General features: G+C 36.3%; 1 protein-coding gene across 2 annotated transcripts in view; it reads right to left on the bottom strand.

The window, feature by feature from the left end:
• LOC134080777 (myotonin-protein kinase) overlaps positions 1–23,872 on the bottom strand; it is a 351,463-nt gene that overhangs the window by 215,442 nt on the left and 112,149 nt on the right. For both annotated transcript variants that reach the window (XM_062537385.1, XM_062537386.1), the window contains exons 3-4: positions 20,901–20,984; positions 20,724–20,819 (exon numbers count right to left, since the gene is read on the bottom strand). In XM_062537385.1, coding sequence (XP_062393369.1) covers positions 20,724–20,819; positions 20,901–20,984 — 180 coding nt within the window. The remainder of the gene's footprint in view (positions 1–20,723; positions 20,820–20,900; positions 20,985–23,872) is intronic.

The following is a 23,872-nucleotide window of genomic DNA, read 5'->3' as shown; positions in this document are numbered from 1 at the left end:
GAATTTTTTTTCAAAAACTTTTTTTCGGCCTAAAACGTCAACCACCCATATGGTTACTAAGGTGTAGCTAGGGTAAACATGGTGGTTGCATAGTTTACAAAGAGTTGATAGTGTGAAGGTTGACAGTTTAAAGCTGAAACATTCCAGTTCTAACTTAACTAATGATTTCTATTCCTGTTAAAATGATAACTATGGTAACAATGATAACCAGGTTGATTGTTAACTTAGCTACTGATTTCATGCAGTTATGGTAAAATGTTAACTATGCTAACTATGCTCACAGTGCTAACCAGGTTGTTTAGTTAACTTAACTGATGATTTCTAGCAATAATGTAAAAATGCTAACTATGCTAACAAGGTTAAAATTGCTAACAATGCTAACCAGGTTGATTAGCTAACTTAGGTGATGATTTTGTGCAGTTATGCTAAAAATGCTAACTATGCTAACAATGCTAACTATGCTAAAAATGCTAACCAGGTTGATTAGCTAACTTAGCTAATCATTTCTAGCAGTTATGGTAAAAATGCTAACTATGCTAACCATGCTAACCATGCTAACTAGCTAACTTGCTAGTGAGGACTTTTATTTTGAAACCTTTTTTTGCTAGGGTATCCATGGTGGCCACTATCAGGAAACAAGAAGTTACTGCGGTATAATCATGTTGGTTGCTATGGAAACGGCCATAAACTCTTAATTTCAATGGTTGCTATGTTGGTTGCTAGGTACATGGAGGTTTCATGTAGTTGACTGGAGGCATAGTTGATGATAACTGACAGTTGGAATGGTTGACCAGTTAAATAGTTGAGTAGTTTCAATGGTTAAATGATTTAATAGTGTATTATTGCAGTGAGGACTTTTATTTTGAAACAGTTGTGGACAGAGGAAACAGGATATGTAGTCTTCAAAGGGATTGTATGCTTAAAGCCTGAGAGAGAGAGAGCTGCTGCAGCTGGCCTGGCCACCTGGCATAAGATTCTAATTGCCCTATTATGATGTCATAATCGCAATGTTAAGTCTATGGGGGAAATGGTAATAGTTTTTAAGTAATAGTTTAAAAAGTATAAAAGTTACAAAGTTAAAAAATACAAAGCAGGCATGGCATAAGCAAGACCTACGCAACAACGTTTGAATGAAGTTTCTACGTTAAACGGTTGAAGCTGAATTGGCTGCGTTAGAAGAAGAAGTTTAATAATAACTAGAAATGCAATTCCAAGGAATTACCAGTGCATGAAAATGCAAAAATAGATAGATGATGTGGATATGGTTACTAAGGTGTAGCTAGGGTAAACATGGTGGTTGCATAGTTTACAGAGAGTTGATAGTGTGAAGGTAGACAGTTTAAAGCTGAAACATTCCAGTTCTAACTTAACTAATGATTTATATTCCTGTTAAAATGATAACTATGGTCACAATGATAACCAGGTTGATTGTTAACTTAGCTACTGATTTCATGCAGTTATGGTAAAAACGTTAACTATGCTAACTATGCTCACAGTGCTAACCAGGTTGTTTAGCTAACTTAACTGATGATTTCTAGCAATAATGCTAAAAATGCTAACTATGCTAACAATGCTAAAATTGCTAACAATGCTAACCAGGTTGATTAGCTAACTTAGGTGATGATTTTTTGCTGTTATGCTAAAAATGTTAACTATGCTAACAATGTTAACTACGCTAAAAAATGCTAACCAGGTTGATTAGCTAACTTAGCTAATCATTTCTAGCAGTTATGCTAAAAATGCTAACAATGCTAACTATGCTAACCATGGTAACTAGCTAACTTGCTAGTGAGGACTTTTATTTTGAAACATTTGTTGCCAGGGTATCCATGGTGGCCACTATCAGGAAACAAGAAGTTACTGCAGTATAATCATGTTGGTTGCTATGGAAACGGTCATAAACGCTTAATTTCAATGGTTGCTATGTTGGTTGCTAGGTACATGGAGGTTTCATGTAGTTGACTGGAGGCATAGTTGATGATAACTGACAGTTGGAATGGTTGAACAGTTAAATAGCTGAGTAGTTTCAATGGTTAAATGATTTAATAGTGTATTATTGCAGTGAGGACTTTTATTTTGAAACAGTTGTGGACAGAGGAAACAGGATATGTAGTCTTCAGAGAGATTGTATGCTTAAGGCGAGACACGGCAGGTGAAAATACTGTTTTTGTGACCTCCGGTCAATTTCGAGATTTTGAGCTAGTTTGCTACTTTAGCATGTATTTTACCACCCTACTACAACAACAAAGTCCGATTTGCACATTTAAGTGTTTATTTCACGAACTTTTGTCTACTCGCGCCTGTATATTTCTCCTAATTTTACCAAAAGTTCCCATTCTAAAGTGTCATGTACTACCGTGATCGTGATCCAAATCATATCGTGTTTGATACCGTTTGAAAGCCCTGCTTCTCCTACAAGACGCTATGCTATCCAAATATGGGCATTTCCTTTGTATTAGCAACCAATCGCGAAAGTTCAAAGACGAGTCTAAGCTGAGAACGCATTTCATTGGCTGTGTTTCAAGGCTGTTTTCTCAAAACGAGTTTTCCCCCACACGCCATGCAAAGGATCTCCACTTCTGCAGCACCTACATACACCAAACTTTCCAGTCTTATTCCTAACTATATTAGGAAGATATTTACAGAGGGATTTGTTGATATAGCATTCTTGGCATGATTTACATGACTTTTTATGCCTAAAAATAGGGCGAAAATCCACTTTTTAAGCCAATTGGCAGTATTTTCTGATTTACTGGAAAACAAAAGAAGATATTCATAATCCCCTCTGTAAATGTTTTTTTATTTGATATATTAACACAACAAAAAAATAATTTTCAACCTGGCTTTTTCCAATGGTCAGATCCTTCGCATCAAAATATATGCAAATTAGCGCATATTTAATGAGATATAGCCTAATTAGCATATTTAAACATTAAATAAAAGAAAACTTGCAATACATTTTATTCTCCTATTTATGTGAGTATTCAACTGGTAAAGTTTCATGAAGATATCTTTAAGTTTAAAATTTCCCCCTATTCACCTGGGGTGTCTCGCCTTAAAGCCTGAGAGAGAGAGAGCTGCTGCAGCTGGCCTGGCCACCTGGCATAAGATTCTAATTGCCCTATTATGATGTCATAATCGCAATGTTAAGTCTATGGGGAAATTTTAATAGTTTTTAATTAATAGTTCAAAAAGTATAAAAGTTACAAAGTTGAAAAATACAAAGCTCCCATGGCCTAAGTAAGACCTACGCAGCGCAGTTTGAATGAAGTTTCTACGTTAAACGGTTGAAGCTCCATTAAGAGCGTTAGAAGAAGAATAATAATAACTAGAAATGCAATTCCAAGGAATTACCAGTGCATGAAAATGCAAAAATAGATAGATAATGTGGATATGGTTACTAAGGTGTAGCTAGGGTAAACATGGTGGTTGCATAGTTTACAGAGAGTTGATAGTGTGAAGGTAGACAGTTTAAAGCTGAAACATTCCAGTTCTAACTTAACTAATGATTTCTATTCCTGTTAAAATGATAACTATGGTCACAATGATAACCAGGTTGATTGTTAACTTAGCTACTGATTTCATGCAGTTATGGTAAAAACATTAACTATGCTAACTATGCTCACAGTGCTAACCAGGTTGTTTAGCTAACTTAACTGATGATTTCTAGCAATAATGCTAAAAATGCTAACTATGCTAACAATGCTAAAATTGTTAACAATGCTAACCAGGTTGATTAGCTAACTTAGGTGATGATTTTTTGCAGTTATGCTAAAAATGCTAACTATGCTAACAATGCTAACTATGCTAAAAACGCTAACCAGGTTGATTAGCTAACTTAGCTAATCATTTCTAGCAGTTATGCTAAAAATACTAACTATGCTAACAATGCTAACTATGCTAACCATGGTAACTAGCTAACTTGCTAGTGAGGACTTTTATTTTGAAACATTTGTTGCCAGGGTATCCATGGTGGCCACTATCAGGAAACAAGAAGTTACTGCAGTATAATCATGTTGGTTGCTATGGAAACGGTCATAAACGCTTAATTTCAATGGTTGCTATGTTGGTTGCTAGGTACATGGAGGTTTCATGTAGTTGACTGGAGGCATAGTGGATGATAACTGACAGTTGGAATGGTGGAACAGTTAAATAGTTGAGTAGTTTCAATGGTTAAATGATTTAATAGTGTATTATTGCAGCGAGGACTTTTATTTTGAAACAGTTGTGGACAGAGGAAACAGGATATGTAGTCTTCAGAGAGATTGTATGCTTAAAGCCTGAGAGAGAGAGAGCTGCTGCAGCTGGCCTGGCCACCTGGCATAAGATTCTAATTGCCCTATTATGATGTCATAATCGCAATGTTAAGTCTATGGGGAAATTTTAATAGTTTTTAATTAATAGTTAAAAAAGTATAAAAGTTACAAAGTTGAAAAATACAAAGCTCCCATGGCCTAAGTAAGACCTACGCAGCGCAGTTTGAATGAAGTTTCTACGTTAAACGGTTGAAGCTCCATTAAGAGCGTTAGAAGAATAATAATAATAACTAGAAATGCAATTCCAAGGAATTACCAGTGCATGAAAATGCAAAAATAGATAGATAATGTAGATATGGTTACTAAGGTGTAGCTAGGGTAAACAAGGTGGTTGCATAGTTTACAGAGAGTTGATAGTGTGAAGGTAGACAGTTTAAAGATGAAACATTCCAGTTCTAACTTAACTAATGATTTCTATTCATGTTAAAATGTTGATTAGCTAACTTAGTTAATGATTTCTAGCAGTTATGCTAAAAATGCTAATTATGCTAACAATGCTAACTTTACTAACAATGCTAACCAGGTTGATTAGCTAACTTAACCGATGATTTCTAGCAGTAATGCTAAACATGTTAACTATGCTAACAATATTAAATTTGCTAACAATGCTAACCAGGTTGATTAGCTAACTTAGTTGATGATTTTTTGCAGCTATGTTAAAAATGCTAACTATGCTAACCATGCTAACTAGCTAACTTGCTAGTGAGGACTTTTATTTTGAAACATTTGTTGCTAGGGTATCCATGGTGGCCACTATCAGGAAACAAGAAGTTACTGCAGTATAATCATGTTGGTTGCTATGGAAACGGTCATGAACACTTAATTTTAATGGTTGCTTTGTTGGTTGCTAGGTACATGGAGGTTTCATGTAGTTGACTGGAGGCATAGTGGATGATAACTGACAGGTGTAATGGTTGAACAGTTCAATAGTTGAGTAGTTTCAATGGTTAAATGATTTAATAGTGTATTATTGCAGTGAGGACTTTTATTTTGAAACAGTTGTGGACAGAGGAAACAGTTAACAGGATATGTAGTCTTCTGAGAGACTGTATGCTTAAAGCCAGAGAAACTGACAGTTGGTGCCCAGGTGGCCGGCCACCTGGCATAAGATTCTAATTGCTGCCGTGATGTCATAATGAGCAATGTTAAGTCTATGGGGGAAATTGTAATAGTTTTTAACTAATAGTTTAAAAAGTATAAAAGTTACAAAGTTGAAAAATACAAAGCCCACATCGCGTAAGTAAGACCTACGCGACATAGTTTGAATGGAGTTTCTACGTTAAGCGGTTGAAGCTGAATTGCGTGCGTTAGAAGAAGAACTAGAAATGCAATTCCAAGGAATTACCAGTGCATGAAAATGCAAAAATAGATAGATAATGTAGATATGGTTACTAAGGTGTAGCTAGGGTAAACATGGTGGTTGCATAGTTTACAGAGAGTTGATAGTGTGAAGGTAGACGGTTTAAAGATGAAAAGTTCCAGTTCTAACTTAACTAATGATTTCTATTCATGTTAAAATGTTGATTAGCTAACTTAGCTAATGATTTCTAGCAGTTACGCTAAAAATGCTTACTATGCTAGCAATGCTAACAATGCTAACCAGGTTGATTAGCTAACTTAACCGATGATTTCTAGCAGTAATGCTAAAAATGCTAACTATGCTAACAATGCTAAATTTGCTAACAATGCTAACCAGGTTGATTATCTAACTTAGTTGATGATTTTTGCAGTTATGCTAAAAATGCTAACTATGCTAACAATGCTAACTATGCTAACCATGGTAACTAGCTAACTTGCTAGTGAGGACTTTTATTTTGAAACATTTGTTGCTAGGGTATCCATGGTGGCCACTATCAGGAAACAAGAAGTTACTGCAGTATAATCATATTGGTTGCTATGGAAACGGTCATAAACACGTTTTAATGGTTGCTATGTTGGTTGCTAGGTACATGGAGGTTTCATGTAGTTGACTGGAGGCATAGTGGATGATAACTGACAGTTGGAATGGTTGAACAGTTCAATAGTTGAGTAGTTTCAATGGTTAAATGATTTAATAGTGTATTATTGCAGTGAGGACCTTTATTTTGAAACAGTTGTGGACAGAGGAAGTAGTGAAACAGGATCTGTAGTCTTAATGAGATTGTATGCTTAAAGCCTGAGACAGAAGGTGCTTCTCATAGCGTTTACGCGTCCTCTCTCGCTCCTCACTGATCTACATAAAGAATGATGGAGTGGCAACAATGGGATAGTCTAGCCCTTCTTCTATCTTTCTTTATGTAGATCATTGAGGATCGAGGAGCGAGGGAGGACATATTAACGCTGCTTGAGAGGGACCCACAGTAAATACTTTAAAAGTTGTATGTAGATAGTCTAATTAATGTTGATAGATAGAATGTTTAATGGATGTTGATAGGCAGATTGTTTAATAGATATTGATTGACAGTTTAATGGGTGGATGAGTGAATGGTCTGAAGAAGATGAATGGATAGAAGGTTGGATGGAATGTGCCTTATATTCTTGTTAAGAGAGACACTGATACAGCTCTCTGAGAGTAGTTGACACAGGTGTAATCAATTTAACTGGCTAGTCTTAAGAGAGCCAGAGTATCTTAAAGCCTGAGACAGAGTAAATAATTTAAAAGTTGAATGTAGATAGTCTAATTAATGTTGATAGACAGAGAGTTTAATGGATGTTGATAGACAGATTGTTTAATAGATGTTGATAGACAGTTTAATGGGTGGATGAGTGAATGGTCTGAAGAAGATGAATGGATAGAATGTTGGATGGAATGTGCCTTATATTCTTGTAGAATGGAGAGACACAGCTCTCTACTGAGAGTAGTGGATACAGATACAGGTGTAATCAATTTAACTGGCTAGTCTTAAGAGAGCCAGCCTGAGACAGAGTAGATTGTTTAAAAGTTCAATGTAGAGCGTCTAATTGATGTTGTTGATAGGCAGACTGTTTAGAATGGGTGGATGAGTGAATGGTTTGAAGAAGATGAATGGATATAAAGTTGGATGGAATTAGGAGGACTTATTTTGATACTGTTGTGCGCAGAGGATACAGGGGAACAGAATATGTAGTCTTCAGAGAGGAGCCTGAGAGAAACTGACAGTTGGTGCCCAGGTGGCTGACCAGCTGGGGTAACATTCTAATTGCTGCCGTGATGTCATAATGAGCAATGTTAAGTCTATGGGGGAAATGGTGATAGTTTTTAACTAATAGTTTAAAAAGTATAAAAGTTACAAAGTTGAAAAATACAAAGCACATATGGCATAAGCAAGACCTACGCAACAAAGTTTGAATGAAGTTTCTACGTTAAACGGTTGAAGCTGAATTGCGAGCGTTAGAAGAAGAAGTTTAATAATAACTAGAAATGCAATTCCAAGGAATTACCAGTGCATGAAAATGCAAAAATAGATAGATAATGTAGATATGGTTACTAAGGTGTAGCTAGGGTAAACATGGTGGTTGCATAGTTTACAGAGAGTTGATAGTGTGAAGGTAGACAGTTTAAAGATGAAAAATTCCAGTTCTAACTTAACTAATGATTTCTATTCATGTTAAAATGTTGATTAGCTAACTTAGCTAATGATTTCTAGCAGTTACGCTAAAAATGCTAATTATGCTAGCAATGCTAACTTTACTAACAATGCTAACCAGGTTGATTAGCTAACTTAACCGATGATTTCTAGCAGTAATGCTAAAAATGCTAACTATGCTAACAATGCTAAATTTGCTAACAATGCTAACCAGGTTGATTAGCTAACTTAGTTGATGATTTTTTGCAGTTATGTTAAAAATGCTAACTATGCTAACAATGCTAACTATGCTAACTAGCTAACTTGCTAGTGAGGACTTTTATTTTGAAACATTTGTTGCTAGGGTATCCATGGTGGCCACTATCAGGAAACAAGAAGTTACTGCAGTATAATCATGTTGGTTGCTATGGAAACAGTCATAAACACTTAATTTTAATGGTTGCTATGTTGGTTGCTAGGTACATGGAGGTTTCATGTAGTTGACTGGAGGCATAGTGGATGATAACTGACAGTTGGAATGGTTGAACAGTTCAATAGTTGAGTAGTTTCAATGGTTAAATGATTTAATAGTGTATTATTGCAGTGAGGACCTTTATTTTGAAACAGTTGTGGACAGAGGAAGTAGTGAAACAGGATCTGTAGTCTTAATGAGATTGTATGCTTAAAGCCTGAGACAGAAGGTGCCTCTCATAGCGTTTACGCGTCCTCTCTCGCTCCTCACTGATCTACATAAAGAATGATGGAGCGGCAACAATGGGATAGTCTAGCCCTTCTTCCATCTTTCTTTATGTAGATCATTGAGGATCGAGGAGCGAGGGAGGACATATAAACGCTGCTTGAGAGGGACCCACAGTAAATACTTTAAAAGTTGTATGTAGATAGTCTAATTAATGTTGATAGATAGAATGTTTAATGGATGTTGATAGGCAGATTGTTTTATATTGATTGACAGTTTAATGGGTGGATGAGTGAATGGTCTGAAGAAGATGAATGGATAGAAGGTTGGATGGAATGTGCCTTATATTCTTGTTAAGAGAGACACTGATACAGCTCTCTGAGAGTAGTTGACACAGGTGTAATCAATTTAACTGGCTAGTCTTAAGAGAGCCAGAGTAGGCCTACTCTTAAAGCCTGAGACAGAGTAAATAATTTAAAAGTTGAATGTAGATAGTCTAATTAATGTTGATAGACAGAGAGTTTAATGGATGTTGATAGACAGATTGTTTAATAGATGTTGATAGACAGTTTAATGGGTGGATGAGTGAATGGTCTGAAGAAGATGAATGGATAGAATGTTGGATGGAATGTGCCTTATATTCTTGTAGAATGGAGAGACACAGCTCTCTACTGAGAGTAGTGGATACAGATACAGGTGTAATCAATTTAACTGGCTAGTCTTAAGAGAGCCAGCCTGAGACAGAGTAGATTGTTTAAAAGTTCAATGTAGAGCGTCTAATTGATGTTGTTGATAGGCAGACTGTTTAGAATGGGTGGATGAGTGAATGGTTTGAAGAAGATGAATGGATATAAAGTTGGATGGAATTAGGAGGACTTATTTTGATACTGTTGTGCACAGAGGATACAGGGGAACAGAATATGTAGTCTTCAGAGAGGAGTCTGAGAGAAACTGACAGTTGGTGCCCAGGTGGCTGACCAGCTGGGGTAACATTCTAATTGCTGCCGTGATGTCATAATGAGCAATGTTAAGTCTATGGGGGAAATGGTGATAGTTTTTAACTAATAGTTTAAAAAGTATAAAAGTTACAAAGTTGAAAAATACAAAGCACATATGGCATAAGCAAGACCTACGCAACAAAGTTTGAATGAAGTTTCTATGTTAAACGGTTGAAGCTGAATTGCGAGCGTTAGAAGAAGAAGTTTAATAACTAGAGAATGTAATTCCAGGGAAATTACGAGTGCATGAAAATGCAAAAATGTATAGATACAGTAGATAATGTAGATATAGTTACTAAGGTGTAGCTAGGGTAAACATGGTGGTTGCATAGTTTAAAGAAAGCTGATAGTGTGAAGGTAGACAGTTTAAAGCTTAAACATTACAGTTCTAACTGAACTAATGATTTCTAGCAGTTATGCTAAAAATGCTAACAATGCTAACTATGCTAACCAGGTTGATTAGCTAACTTAGCTAACCATTTCTAGCAGTTATGCTAAAAATGCTAACTATGCTAACAATGCTAACCATGCTAACTAGCTAACTTGGTAGTGAGGACTTTTATTTTGAAACATTTGTTGATAGGGTATCTATGGTGGCCACTATCAGGAATAAAGAAGTTACTGTAGTAAAATCATGTTGGTTGCTATGGAAACGGTCATAAACGCTTAATTTTAATGGTTGCTATGTTGGTTGCTAGGTACATGGAGGTTTCATGTAGTTGACTGGAGGCATAGTTGATGATAACTGACAGTTGGAATGGTTGAACAGTTAAATAGTTGAGTAGTTTCAATGGTTAAATGATTTAATAGTGTATTATTGCAGTGAGGACTTTTATTTTGAAACAGTTGTGGACAGAGGAAACAGTTTAACAGGATATGTGTAGTCTTCAGAGAGATTGTATGCTTACAGCCTGAGAGAGAGAGAGCTGCTGCAGGTGGGGCTGGCCACCTGGCATAAGATTCTAATTGCCCTATTATGATGTCATAATCCAATGTTAAGTCTATGGGAGAAAAAATGTTTTAAAAAATTAATATAAATTCAACGATAAAGTTTTCAAAGTTGAAAAATACAAAGCTGAAGTCACCTAAGTGAGACCTACGCAGCGCAGTTTGAATGAAGTTTCTACGTTAAACGGTTGAAGCCGCATTAAACACACAAAAAGCGTTAGAAGAATAATATCACCTATAATAAGAATAATTGGAAGAACAGTATAGTGCATTTTCATGCACTATAATAAGAAGCCTAGGAAGAACAGTACAGTGCATTTTCATGCACTGTAATAATAAGAAGAATAGGAAGAACAGTACAGTGCATTTTCATGCACTGTAATAATAAGAAGTTGAAGAAGACTAGGAAGAACAGTACAGTGCATTTTCATGCACTGTAATAATAACTAGAGAATGTAATTCCAAGGAAATTACGAGTGCATGAAAATGCAAAAATGTACAGATAAATCATGTAGATATGGTTACTAAGGTGTTGCTAGGGTAGACATGGTGGTTTCATAGTTTTTGAAAGTTGATGGTGCGAAGATAGACAGTTTAAAATTTAATTAGCTAACCTGATTACCAGATTATCTAACCTGGCTAATGATTTTAAGCAGTTATGCAAAAATGCTAACTATGTTAACTATGCTAACAATGCTAACTATGCTAACAATGCTAACCAGGTTGATTAGCTAACTTAGCTAATGATTTCTAGCAGTTCTGCTAAAAATGCTAACAATGCTAACTATGCTAATTTGCTAATGAGGACTTTTATTTTGAAACATTTGTTGCTAGGGTATCCATGATGGCCACTATCAGAAATAAAGAAGTTACTGTAGTATAATCATGTTGGTTGCTATGGAAACTGTCATAAAAGCTTAATTTAATGGTTGCTATGTTGGTTGCTAGGTAGGTGGAGGTTTCATGTAGTTGACTGGAGGCATAGTTGATGATAACTGACAGTTGGAATGGTTGAACAGTTAAATAGTTGAGTATTTTCAATGGTTAAATGATTTAATAGTGTATTATTGCAGTGAGGACTTTTATTTTGAAACAGTTGTGGACAGAGGAAGTATGAAACAGGATCTGTAGTCTTAATGAGATTGTATGCTTAAAGCCTGAGAGAGAGAGAGCTGCTGCACCTGGACTGGCCACCTGGCATAAGATTCTAATTGCCCTATTATGATGTCATAATGTAATGTTAAGTCTATGGGGACATTTTAATAGTTTTTATTTAATAGTTCAAAAAGTATAAAAGTTACAAAGTTGAAAAAAATATAGCTGAAGTGTCCTAAGTAAGACCTACGCAGCGCAGTTTGAACGAAGTTTCTACGTCAAACGGTTGAAGCTGAATTAGACGCACAAAAAGCGTTAGAAGAAAAATATCAATAATAAGAATAAATCGGATAACAGTAGAGTGCATTTTCATGCACTCTAATAAGAAAAAGCCTAGGAAGAACAGTACATTGCATTTTCATGCACTGTAATAATAATAAGAAAAAGCCTAGGAAGAACAGTACAGTGCATTTTCATGCACTGTAACTAGAAATGCAATTCCAAGGAATTACCAGTGCATGAAAATGCAAAAATAGATAGATAATGTAGATATGGTTACTAAGGTGTAGCTAGGGCAAACATGGTGGTTGCATAGTTTACAGAGAGTTGATAGTGTGAACAGTTTAAAGCTGAAACATTCCAGTTGTAACTTAACTAATGATTTCTATTCATGTTAAAATGTTGATTAGCTAACTTAGCTAATGATTTCTAGCAATTATGCTAAAAATGCTAACTATGCTAGCAATGCTAACTTTACTAACAATGCTAACCAGGTTGATTACTGCTAGAAATCATCGGTTAAGTTAGGTAATGCTAAAAATGCTAACTATGCTAACAATGCTAACCAGGTTGATTAGCTAACTTAGCTAACCATTTCTAACAGCTATGTTAAAAATGCTAACTATGCTAACTATGCTAACTAGCTAACTTGCTAATGAGGACTTTTATTTTGAAACATTTGTTGACAGGGTATCCATGGTGGCCACTATCAGGAATAAAGAAGTTACTGCAGTATAATCATGTTGGTTGCTATGGAAACGGTCATAAACGCTTAATTTTAATGGTTGCTATGTTGGTTGCTAGGTATATGGAGGTTTCATGTAGTTGACTGGAGGCATAGTTGATGATAACTGACAGTTGGAATGGTTGAACAGTTAAATAGTTGAGTTACTATGGTTAAATGATTTAATAGTGTATTATTGCAGTGAGGACTTTGATTTTGAAACAGTTGTGGACAGAGGAAGTAGTGAAACAGGATCTGTAGTCTTTTAATGAGATTGTATGCTTAAAGCCTGAGACAGAAGGTGCCTCTCATATAGCGTTTACGCGTCCTCTCTCGCTCCTCACTGATCTACATAAAGAATGATGGAGCGGCAACAATGGGATAGTCTAGCCCTTCTTTTATCTTTCTTTATGTAGATCATTGAGGATCGAGGAGCGAGGGAGGACATATAAACGCTGCTTGAGAGGGACCCACAGTAAATACTTTAAAAGTTGTATGTAGATAGTCTAATTAATGTTGATAGACAGAATGTTTAATGGATGTTGATAGGCAGATTGTTTAATAGATATTGATTGACAGTTTAATGGTGGATGAGTGAATGGTCTGAAGAAGATGAATGGATAGAAGGTTGGATGGAATGTGCCTTATATTCTTGTTAAGAGAGACACTGATACAGCTCTCTGAGAGTAGTTGATACAGGTGTAATCAATTTAACTGGCTAATCTTAAGAGAGCCAGAGTGTATTATGCTTAAAGCCTGAGACAGAGTAAATGATTTAAAAGTTGAATGTAGATAGTCTAATTAATGTTGATAGACAGAGAGTTTAATGGATGTTGATAGGCAGATTGTTTAATAGATGTTGACAGTTTAATGGGTGGATGAGTGAATGGTCTGAAGAAGATGAATGGATAGAAAGTTGGATGAAATGTGCCTTATATTCTTGTAGAGTGGAGAGACACAGCTCTCTACTGAGAGTAGTGGATACAGATACAGGTGTAATCAATTTAACTGGCTAGTCTTAAGAGAGCCAGAGTGTACTTAAAGCCTGAGACAGAGTAGATTGTTTAATAGTTGAATGTAGATCGTCTAATTGATGTTGATAGACAGACTGTTTAGAATAGGTGGATGATAGAATGGTTTGAAGAAGATGAATGGATAGAAAGTTGGATGGAATTAGGAAGACTTAAGTTGATACAGTTGATACAGGGGAACAGAAAATGTAGTCTCAAGAGAGCCAGTGTAGCCTATGTTTAAAGTCTGAGAGAGAGAGAGAGCTGCTGCACCTGGACTGGCCACCTGGCGTAACATTCTAATTGCTGCCATGATGTCATAATGAGCAATGTTAAGTCTATGGGGACATTTTTAATAGTTTTTAATTCATAGTTTAAAAAGTATAAAAGTTACAAAGTTGAAAAATATATTCCACAGGTATCCTAAGTAAGACCTACGTAGCAAGGTTTGAATCAAGTTTCTACGTTAAACGGTTCAAGCTGAATTGCGAGCGTTAGAAGAAGAAGTGGAATAACTAGAAATGCAATTCCAAGGAATTACCAGTGCATGAAAATGCAAAAATAGATAGATAATGTAGATATGGTTACTAAGGTGTAGCTAGGGTAAACATGGTGGTTGCATAGTTTACAGAGAGTTGATAGTGTGAAGGTAGACAGTTTAAAGATGAAACATTCCAGTTCTAACCTAACTAATGATTTCTATTCATGTTAAAATGTTGATTAGCTAACTTAGCTAATGATTTCTAGCCGTTAGGCTAAAAATGCTAACTATGCTAGCAATGCTAACTTTACTAACAATGCTAACCAGGTTGATTAGCTAACTTAACCGATGATTTCTTGCAGTAATGTTAAAAATGCTAACTATGCTAACAATGCTAAATTTGTTAACAATGTTGTTATGGATGTTGATAGACAGATTGTTTAATAGATGTTGATAGACAGTTTAATGGGTGGATGAGTGAATGGTCTGAAGAAGATGAATGGATAGAATGTTGGATGGAATGTGCCTTATCCACGATATTCCGCAGCCCAACAATGGGGGTCGCCATGACACCGAGACGGTTTTCTATTTCCGGCGAAGCTGCATTGTATCTGTTTTAACGTGACGGTTTACGGTGCTTAACATATCATAACGCATATAAAAGTAAACTTTTCTATTTTATATCGGTTATATATGATGTAGTATATACATGCCGAGGGCAGAATTGTCAACATTTCGAAAGAAATCTAAGTTGAGGCATAATCTAGTTCGCTACGGAGAACGCACATGTTAACAGAATGAACGGAAGTTGAAAACAGTCTCGTAACCATCGCAACGATACATATTTCCGGGTTAAGGAATAAGGTGGATATTCTTGTAGAATGGAGAGACAGCTCTCTACTGAGAGTAGTGGATACAGATACAGGTGTAATCAATTTAACTGACTAGTCTTAAGAGAGCCAGCCTGAGACAGAGTAGATTGTTTAAAAGTTGAATGTAGAGCGTCTAATTGATGTTGTTGATAGGCAGACTGTTTAGAATGGGTGGATGAGTGAATGGTTTGAAGAAGATGAATGGATATAAAGTTGGATGGAATTAGGAGGACTTATTTTGATACTGTTGTGCGCAGAGGATACAGGGGAACAGAATATGTAGTCTTCAGAGAGGAGCCTGAGAGAAACTGACAGTTGGTGCCCAGGTGGCTGACCAGCTGGGGTAACATTCTAATTGCTGCCGTGATGTCATAATGAGCAATGTTAAGTCTATGGGGAAATTGTTAATAGTTTTTATCTAGTAGTTCAAAAAGTATAAAAGTGACAAAGTTGAAAAGTCATAGCACACCTGTCCTAAGTAAGACCTACGTAACAAAGTTTGAATGAAGTTTCTACGTTAAATGGTTCAAGCTCAATTGCGTGCGTTAGAAGAAGAAGTGGAATAATAAAAAGCCTAGGAAGAACAGTACAGTGCATTTTCATGCACTGTAATAATAACTAGAGAATGTAATTCCAAGGAAATTACGAGTGCATGAAAATGCTAAAATTTACAGATAAATCATGTAGATATGGTTACTAAGGTGTTGCTAGGGTAGACATGGTGGTTTCATAGTTTTTGAAAGTTGATAGTGCTAAAATAGACAGTTTAAAATTGAATTAGCTAACCTGATTACCAGATTAGCTAACTATGCTAACAATGCTCAACATGCTAACTATGTTAACGAGGTTGATTAGCTAACTTAGTTGATGATTTCTAGCAGTTAATGCTAAAAATGTTAACTATGCTAACAATGCTAACTATATTAACAATGCCAACCAGGTTGATTAGCTAACTTAACTGATGATTTCTAGCAGTTATGGTAAAAATGCTAACTATGCTAACAATGCCAACGATGCTAACAATGCTAACCAGGTTGATTAGCTAACTTAGTTAATCATTTCTAGCAGTTATGCTAAAAATGCTAACTATGCTAACCATGCTAACTTGCTAGTGAGGACTTTTATTTTGAAACATTTGTTGATAGGGTATCTATGGTGGCCACTATCAGGAATAAAGAAGTTACTGTAGTAAAATCATGTTGGTTGCTATGGAAACGGTCATAAACGCTTAATTTTAATGGTTGTTATGTTGGTTGCTAGGTACATGGAGGTTTCATGTAGTTGACTGGAGGCATAGTTGATGATAACTGACAGTTGGAATGGTTGAACAGTTAAATAGTTGAGTAGTTTCAATGGTTAAATGATTTAATAGTGTATTATTGCAGTGAGGACTTTTATTTTGAAACAGTTGTGGACAGAGGAAGTATGAAACAGGATCTGTAGTCTTAATGAGATTGTATGCTTAAAGCCTGAGAGAGAGAGAGCTGCTGCAGGTGGGGCTGGCCACCTGGCATAAGATTATAATTGCCCTATTATGATGTCATAGTCCAATGTTAAGTCTATGGGAGAAAAAATGTTTTAAAAAATTAATATAAATTCAACGATAAAGTTTTCAAAGTTGAAAAATACAAAGCTGAAGTCACCTAAGTAAGACCTACGCAGTGCAGTTTGAACGAAGTTTCTACGATAAACGGTTGAAGCCGCATTAAACACACAAAAAGCGTTAGAAGAATAATATCACCTATAAGAATAATTTTCATGCACTCTAATAATAAGAAGTTTTGGAATAACAGTACAGTGCATTTTCATGCACTGTAATAAGAAGTTTTGGAATAACAGTACAGTGCATTTTCATGCACTGTAATAATAAGAAAAGGCCTAGGAAGAACAGTACAGTGCATTTTCATGCACTGTAATAAGAAGAATAGGAAGAACAGTACAGTGCATTTTCATGCACTGTAATAATAATAATAATAATAATAAGAAGACCGAGGAAGAACAGTACAGTGCATTTTCATGCACTGTAATAATAAGAAACCTAGGAAGAACAATATATTGCATTTTCATGCACTGTAATAAGAAGTTTTGGAATAACAGTACAGTGCATTTTCATGCACTGTAATAATAAGAAAAAGCCTAGGAAGAACAGTACAGTGCATTTTCATGCACTGTAATAAGAAGAATAGGAAGAACAGTACAGTGCATTTTCATGCACTGTAATAATAATAATAATAATAATAAGAAGACCGAGGAAGAACAGTACAGTGCATTTTCATGCACTGTAATAATAAGAAACCTAGGAAGAACAATATAGTGCATTTTCATGCACTATAATAATAAGAAAACTTGGAATAACAGTATAGTGCATTTTCATGCACTATAATAAGAAGAAGCCTAGGAAGAACAGTACAGTGCATTTTCATGCACTGTAACTAGGAAGAACAGTACAGTGCATTTTCATGCACTGTAATAATAAGAAGTAGTAGAAGAAGAAGAAGAAGAAGAAGCCTAGGGATAACAGTACAGTGCATTTTCATGCACTGTAATAAGAAGAAGAAGAAGAAGAAGACCGAGGAAGAACAGTACAGTGCATTTTCATGCACTCTAATAAGAAGAATAGGAAGAACAGTACAGTGCATTTTCATGCACTGTAATAATAAGAAGTTGAAGCCTAGGAAGAACAGTACAGTGCATTTTCATGCACTGTAATAAGAAGAATAGGAAGAACGGCCTACTCGTTCTTTGTAAATTTTGAGTTAGGCATTTGCCAACTTAAGCAACTGCTATCTTGTAGCCTTTATTGTAGCCTACTGTGTAATAAGTCCAAACTAGCCAACAGTGTGTGTACTGTCTGTATCGGTTCATGAAGCGTAAGCTGTCACCTATCTAGCTATCCTGCAAACTATGGTTTAGTCTACCGTAAAACCATGTCCCTTCCGAGATTAGACTAACACGCAATAAATGCGCCCTCTAGTGGGTGATTTGAATTTTCTTGAAGACACAGCAATTGAGATCAAGGTAAAACGCAGCAGCAGGTTAAACCACAGGTTCATATGACACAGCAATGGAGCTTAAGTCGTCACGTGACTTCTTGCGTCACCACCGAGTTTAAAACCGTGTTAAACTCCAAACTAGCGACAGAGCAATTGCCCCAATATATTTTATTCACATTTCTTATTTATTTATACATGACATGTTTTGTGGACTGATGTATATTTTTTGTGATTTATTTTTTCATGTAACTAGATAGATAGATAGATAGATACTTTATTGATCCCCAAGGGGAAATTCAAGTTTCAACTACTCTTTAAAGAGACCCTATACAACTTTTTCATAGTCATAAAATCGCTTAGAAATCGTTGTTTTGCTTGACTGACCAGTTTTATCGAAAACAGTCACATTTCCTCCCGCCCCTAGTGTCCCTATCCGCTATTACAACCTTGCAACTTTCTGATAAACGATCGTCTGCTGTTTACATCTGGAAGTCAGAGACGCGAAAGGAACAAGAAGAAACACGCTTGCAATTTATATATTTATATATGGCCTATATATGTATAAATATACACGCTAAAGCTGTCGGGGAAGCTCTGCAGAGATATGCAAGCATAAAACGAGCGAAAACGAAAAACGAAACCGAAACCAGAGATGAAATCGCCAATCCTGCATTATTCTTCTTTAAATACTCTTCAAAATACAGTTAATTTGAAACCACCTCTCCTCCTTCCTTCGTAGCAGCTTACTGCATGTTAGCATGGTTTTACATTATGAAATTATTGATTATTGAAGTGTTGTAAATTATTATTCAATATTACCTTTTTAGGTTCCATGTGGAACCTTTTTTTCTTAGAGTGTGGCAAGGAATGGAAAAGACATTACACATGAGCAATTTGTTATTTGGAAGTTTTTCCAATTAGTGAAACCACCAAATATTTCTGAATGTTTTTTTTTTTTCACTTTTATGTAACCAGTACTATATGTTTACAAGATGCAGACTTCAAAAGTTTTGGACATATTTATAGTTGTATACATTCAACATGTTGGCTAAGTTCCCTCAATCTGCAGCTTCAATGAGTCTCTCGGTGTGCTTGTTTACCTCCGCCAAGGAGGTATATGTTTTCATCGGGGACCGGCGTGTCTGTCTGTTTGTCTGTTTGTTGGCAAGATAGCGAAAAAAGTAATGGATGGATTTCGATGAGATTAACAGAGAAGGTCAGACATGACCTAAGGAAGAAACGATTACATTTTGGGACTGATCCGTAAGTCTTGATTCCAGAGGCATTTATGTATTTAGCTTAGTGGTGTAATGGCATGGTATGGCCAGGTGGTGGCGATCTGAATAGTTTTGGTTCAAATGTATGACAACCTAGGAAGAACAATGCAGGCGGAGGTAGCTGCCCTATTGGAGTGCTTTTCTAGTATTGTAATGTTTTTACGGTATGCCCGATGTGTCCCACTAAATTTCATCTCCATCATCAATTGTAGTCTGCATGTCATAGTTTTAAGTGGTACGTAGTTTGAAGGTTTGAACAACACTTTCCCTTGGTCCTTAAAGGGGACATATAATGCATAACTCACTTTATGCGGCCCTTTGTGTTCATATTTAGGCCTCTACTGTTCTTATAAACACTCCAAGCGTGAAAAAAACCCATCCATCCGTTTTCTGTAGATCAGTAGAAAGACTTTGGTGTCAAGAATAGTATGCTGCTGTGAGCCATTTGGATTGCTCCCTTATTCTGATGTAATACTAAGGGAATTTGCATAGACCAACCCTAGCACCAGGGTCTAACATATGTGGTTGGATGCCGGCTCTGTTTGTAGTCATTTTCACCTGTGAAACGAGCAGCGTAATCAATACACGCAGCCGGAGGCGTGGCCAGCCCAGAAACGGCTCAATTTGGGAGAGACCAATTCTAACCTCGTTTAAAAAGAGGTATAATATGTCCCCTTTAAAGGAATGGGACACCCTACCCTACACATGAACATGCAAACCGAGGGCATGGGTGAAGTGGTTGAGTGAAGTGGTAGTAAGTGTCCCTCAATTAAAGCACCCAAATTCCTGAGTTTTGGAGGCATTTGCTCCTCCTTCCCCTCATCAGCAGAACTATTCTCATTCTCTAGGTTTATCTTTCTATTCTGCCTGATAATGACTTCCTTATCTTCATCACTAATGCCTATATGTCTGAAGAGCCTTCAGGGATCTCCTTTATTACTCTCATCCTCTCAGTCATTCTTCTGTTGATCCTTCTGTTGCCATAAAATAAGATGTCTGTGATGCTCTGGAGGGCATTATAAGGTTATACTGTCATAATAATGTACAAACCTGTGGTTGATAACCTGTGGTTTTTGCAGTGTAAGCATGTCTTCCTGTGTGAAACTAAATGTTCAATTCTAAACAGAATACACCTTAACCAAATTGTTCAGGAGACTTTTTTGTCTTCATTTTTATATTTAGAAATGTACAATATAATCAGTTGTATATCAGTTATATGATATATGAGCCATTTTGATTTCTCACCAGGCTAAAAAATGACAAACAACCTGAACCAAGTCATGTGACTTAGATACTGATAACAGACAAGACTTTTGGTCAATTATAACTTGATTTGGTAAATTCCTTTAGAAATGCCATCCTACAGGATGTCAAAAAGCATGTATCTCCTAGCACACATTTGGCTTTGGAAACCTATAGAGATAGAGAAAGTGCTTTTCTTTGATTATGATACATAATCTGTGTGATGATGTATGTGTCATTAAAAAAGCTGATTAAACGGATCCTTACGAGATAATTGTCATCTTGAAAAGCGTAGTGGAGCTCTGTAATCCACTGTCGATCTCCCTTCAGAAGGACCTCTCTCTCTTCCTGGTAGCAAGCTGTCTAAAAACCAAGAAAAACCTAGACTGAGGCACCTGATATGGATGCAAACAAAACTTGATGTTGGTATGCAGCATAGCCTACCTCTCCTCGCTTCAGCATATCCCACTTATTCATAATCTTCATAGCATAAACTTGTTGGGTGCTCCGCATCCTTGCCACAGCCACCTGCAGACACAGGAGTTGGCTGTGATCAACAGGATACACCTACCACTACTACAGAACCCTATCGAAGGTCTTTCACGTTCTCCAAAGCCTTGGCTTCAGCTGTGCTATTACTTTTATTTGTTCTTAAGGCGAGACACTACAGGTGAATAGGGTAATTTTTTTCACTAACAGATATCACTATGAAACTTCCCCAGTTGATTACTTACATCAACATAAGAAAAAAATGTATTACAAGTTTTTTGTAATTTAGTGTTTAAATATGCAAATTAGGCATTATCTCATTAAATATGCGCTAATTTGCATATATTTCAAAATGCATACTCTGAGTTTTGGATAAAGCCAGGTTCAAAATTGTTTTTTCATTGTGTTAATATATTAGATTGGAGAAAAATTACAGAGGGATTTATGGATATCTACTTCTGTTGTCTTGTAATCAGCATATAGTGTCAATAGCCTTGAAAAATCTTTTTTTGTCATGTTTTTAAGCATTAAATGTCATATCAGGTTAGGAATAATATTTCAACAAACCCCTCTGTAAAAGTCTTGTAAATATAGTTTGGCATAAGACTGGAAAGTTTGGCGCATGTAAGTGCTTCATAAGTGGAGATTATGTTCTCAGAGTGGGAGAAGAAACTCGTTTTGAGAAAACAGCCTTGAAACACAGCCAATGGGATACGTTCTAAGCCTAGACTCGCCTTTGAACTTTCGTGATTGGTTGCTAATACAACGGAAATGTCCATATTTGGATTGCATAGCGTCATTCAGGAGAAAAAGGGCTTTCCAACGGTATCACACACGATATGATTTGGATCACCGTCGCGGTAGTACATGACACTTTAGAGTGGGAACTTTTGGCGAAATTAGGAGAAATACATAGGCGCGAGCAGACAAAAGTTCGTGAAATAAACACCTAAAAGTGCAAATCGGACTTTGTTGTTGTAGTAGGGTGGTAGAATACATGCTAAGGTAGCAAACTAGCACAACATTTCGAAATTGACCAGAGGTCACAAAAAGGCAGGTGAAAACATCGTTTTTGTGACCTCCGGTCAATTTCAATATTCGACGGTGATCCAAATCATATCGTGTGTGATACCGTTGGAAAGCCCTTTTTCTCCTGAATGATGCAATGCAATCCAAATATGGACATTTCCTTTGTATTAGCAACCAATCGCGAAAGTTCAAAGGCGAGTCTAGGCTTAGAACGTATCCCATTGGCTGTGTTTCAAGGCTGTTTTCTCAAAAAGAGTTTCTTCTCCCACTCTGAGAACATAATCTCCACTTCTGAAGCACTTACAGGCGCCAAACTTTCCAGTCTTATGCCAAACTATATTTACAAGACTTTTACAGAGGGGTTTGTTGAAATATTATTCCTAACCTGATATATATGACATTTTATGCTTAAAAACATGGCAAAATAAGATTTTTCAAGGCTATTGACACTATATGCTGATTTACAAGAAGTAGATATCCATAAATCCCTCTGTAATTCTTCTCCCATCTAATATATTAACACAATGAAAAAATAATTTTGAACCTGGCTTTATCCAAAACTCAGATTATGTATTTTGAAATATATGCAAATTAGCACATATTTAATGAGATAATGCCTAATTTGCATATTTTAACATTAAATTACAAAAAACTTGTAATACATTTTTTTCTTATGTTGATGTAAGTAATCAACTGGGGAAGTTTCATAGTGATATCTGCTAGTTAAAAAAATGACCCTATTCACCTGTAGTGTCTCGCCTTAAAGGGATATTCCACCATTTTTTTGAATTAAGCTCATTTTCCACCTCCCCTCCCTCACAGCTGTTCTGTGAGTCTGGCTTTACAACTTTTAGCTTCAGCCTATCATAGATCATTGAATCAGTTTAGACCATTAGCATCTCGCCTCAGCCTGCTAGCCTCACGTTTAAAAGTGACTACGATTTCCGGTAATTTTCCCATTTAAAACTTGTCTTTTCTCAAGTTAGAAAGAGCAATAAGACACATTTAAAATGAAACCTGACAATGTTCTAGGCTGATTTAACATGGAACTACACTCTCATCTGGTGTAATAATCAAGGAAAGTTGCAAACATGGGCGCAGTAATATCACACAGCACCTGAAAATAGTCCCCATAGGCAACAAGCAGAAGTAGTGTCTGACATCACTCATTCAATACAATGATCTACAGTATGATAGGTTGAAGCTAAAAGTTGTATCACCAGACTCACAAAATGGCTGGATGAACAGGAAAAAGGTAAACATCTATTCATTGATTTTAGTTCTGCATTTAATTGTATGAAGAAGCATACCCTCATTAAAAGACTATGTGACGTTAACACCAACAAACACATTGTACAGTGGATAAAGGAGTTTCTTACAGATCCCCCACAGAGAGTGAGGTACAGTGGCCTCTTCTCTGACACTGTTACACTAAATTCAGGGGATTCGCAATGCTGTGTATCATCGGTTTTGTTCTCCTTATACACAAATGAAATGCAGATTATGAACCCCACCTGTCATTTGTACAAATATGCGGATGATATGGCATTGGTTGGCCTTATGCAGGCAGGGAATAATGCAGTAAATCAATCAATTTACTTTCAGTGTATTGAGAAGCTCACAAAATGGTGCCAAGACAGTCATCTCTCCATTAATGAGACTAAGACCTAGGAGCTTGTCATGACTAGGGCTCCGTTCGAAATGGAAGGGAGCTGCCTACTGCCTCCCTCCCTAAATAGAGAGCTCTCTCACTAGACATGACTTTAGAATAAATGCGTCGTTTAAAAATGAGCGTAGCACTCTAAAATCTTTGGTTAACACTACAGTATGACGTTAGCAAAAGTCTGATGTTAAACTAAATTAGCCTACGTAAGCTAGCAGGCTAATGATATAAAATA

Source organism: Sardina pilchardus, chromosome 5 (genome assembly GCF_963854185.1).
Source record: "Sardina pilchardus chromosome 5, fSarPil1.1, whole genome shotgun sequence".
Lineage (NCBI taxonomy): Eukaryota > Metazoa > Chordata > Actinopteri > Clupeiformes > Clupeidae > Sardina > Sardina pilchardus.
Note: the sequence above shows the minus strand (reverse complement) of the source record. Positions and strands in the feature narration are given on the sequence as shown.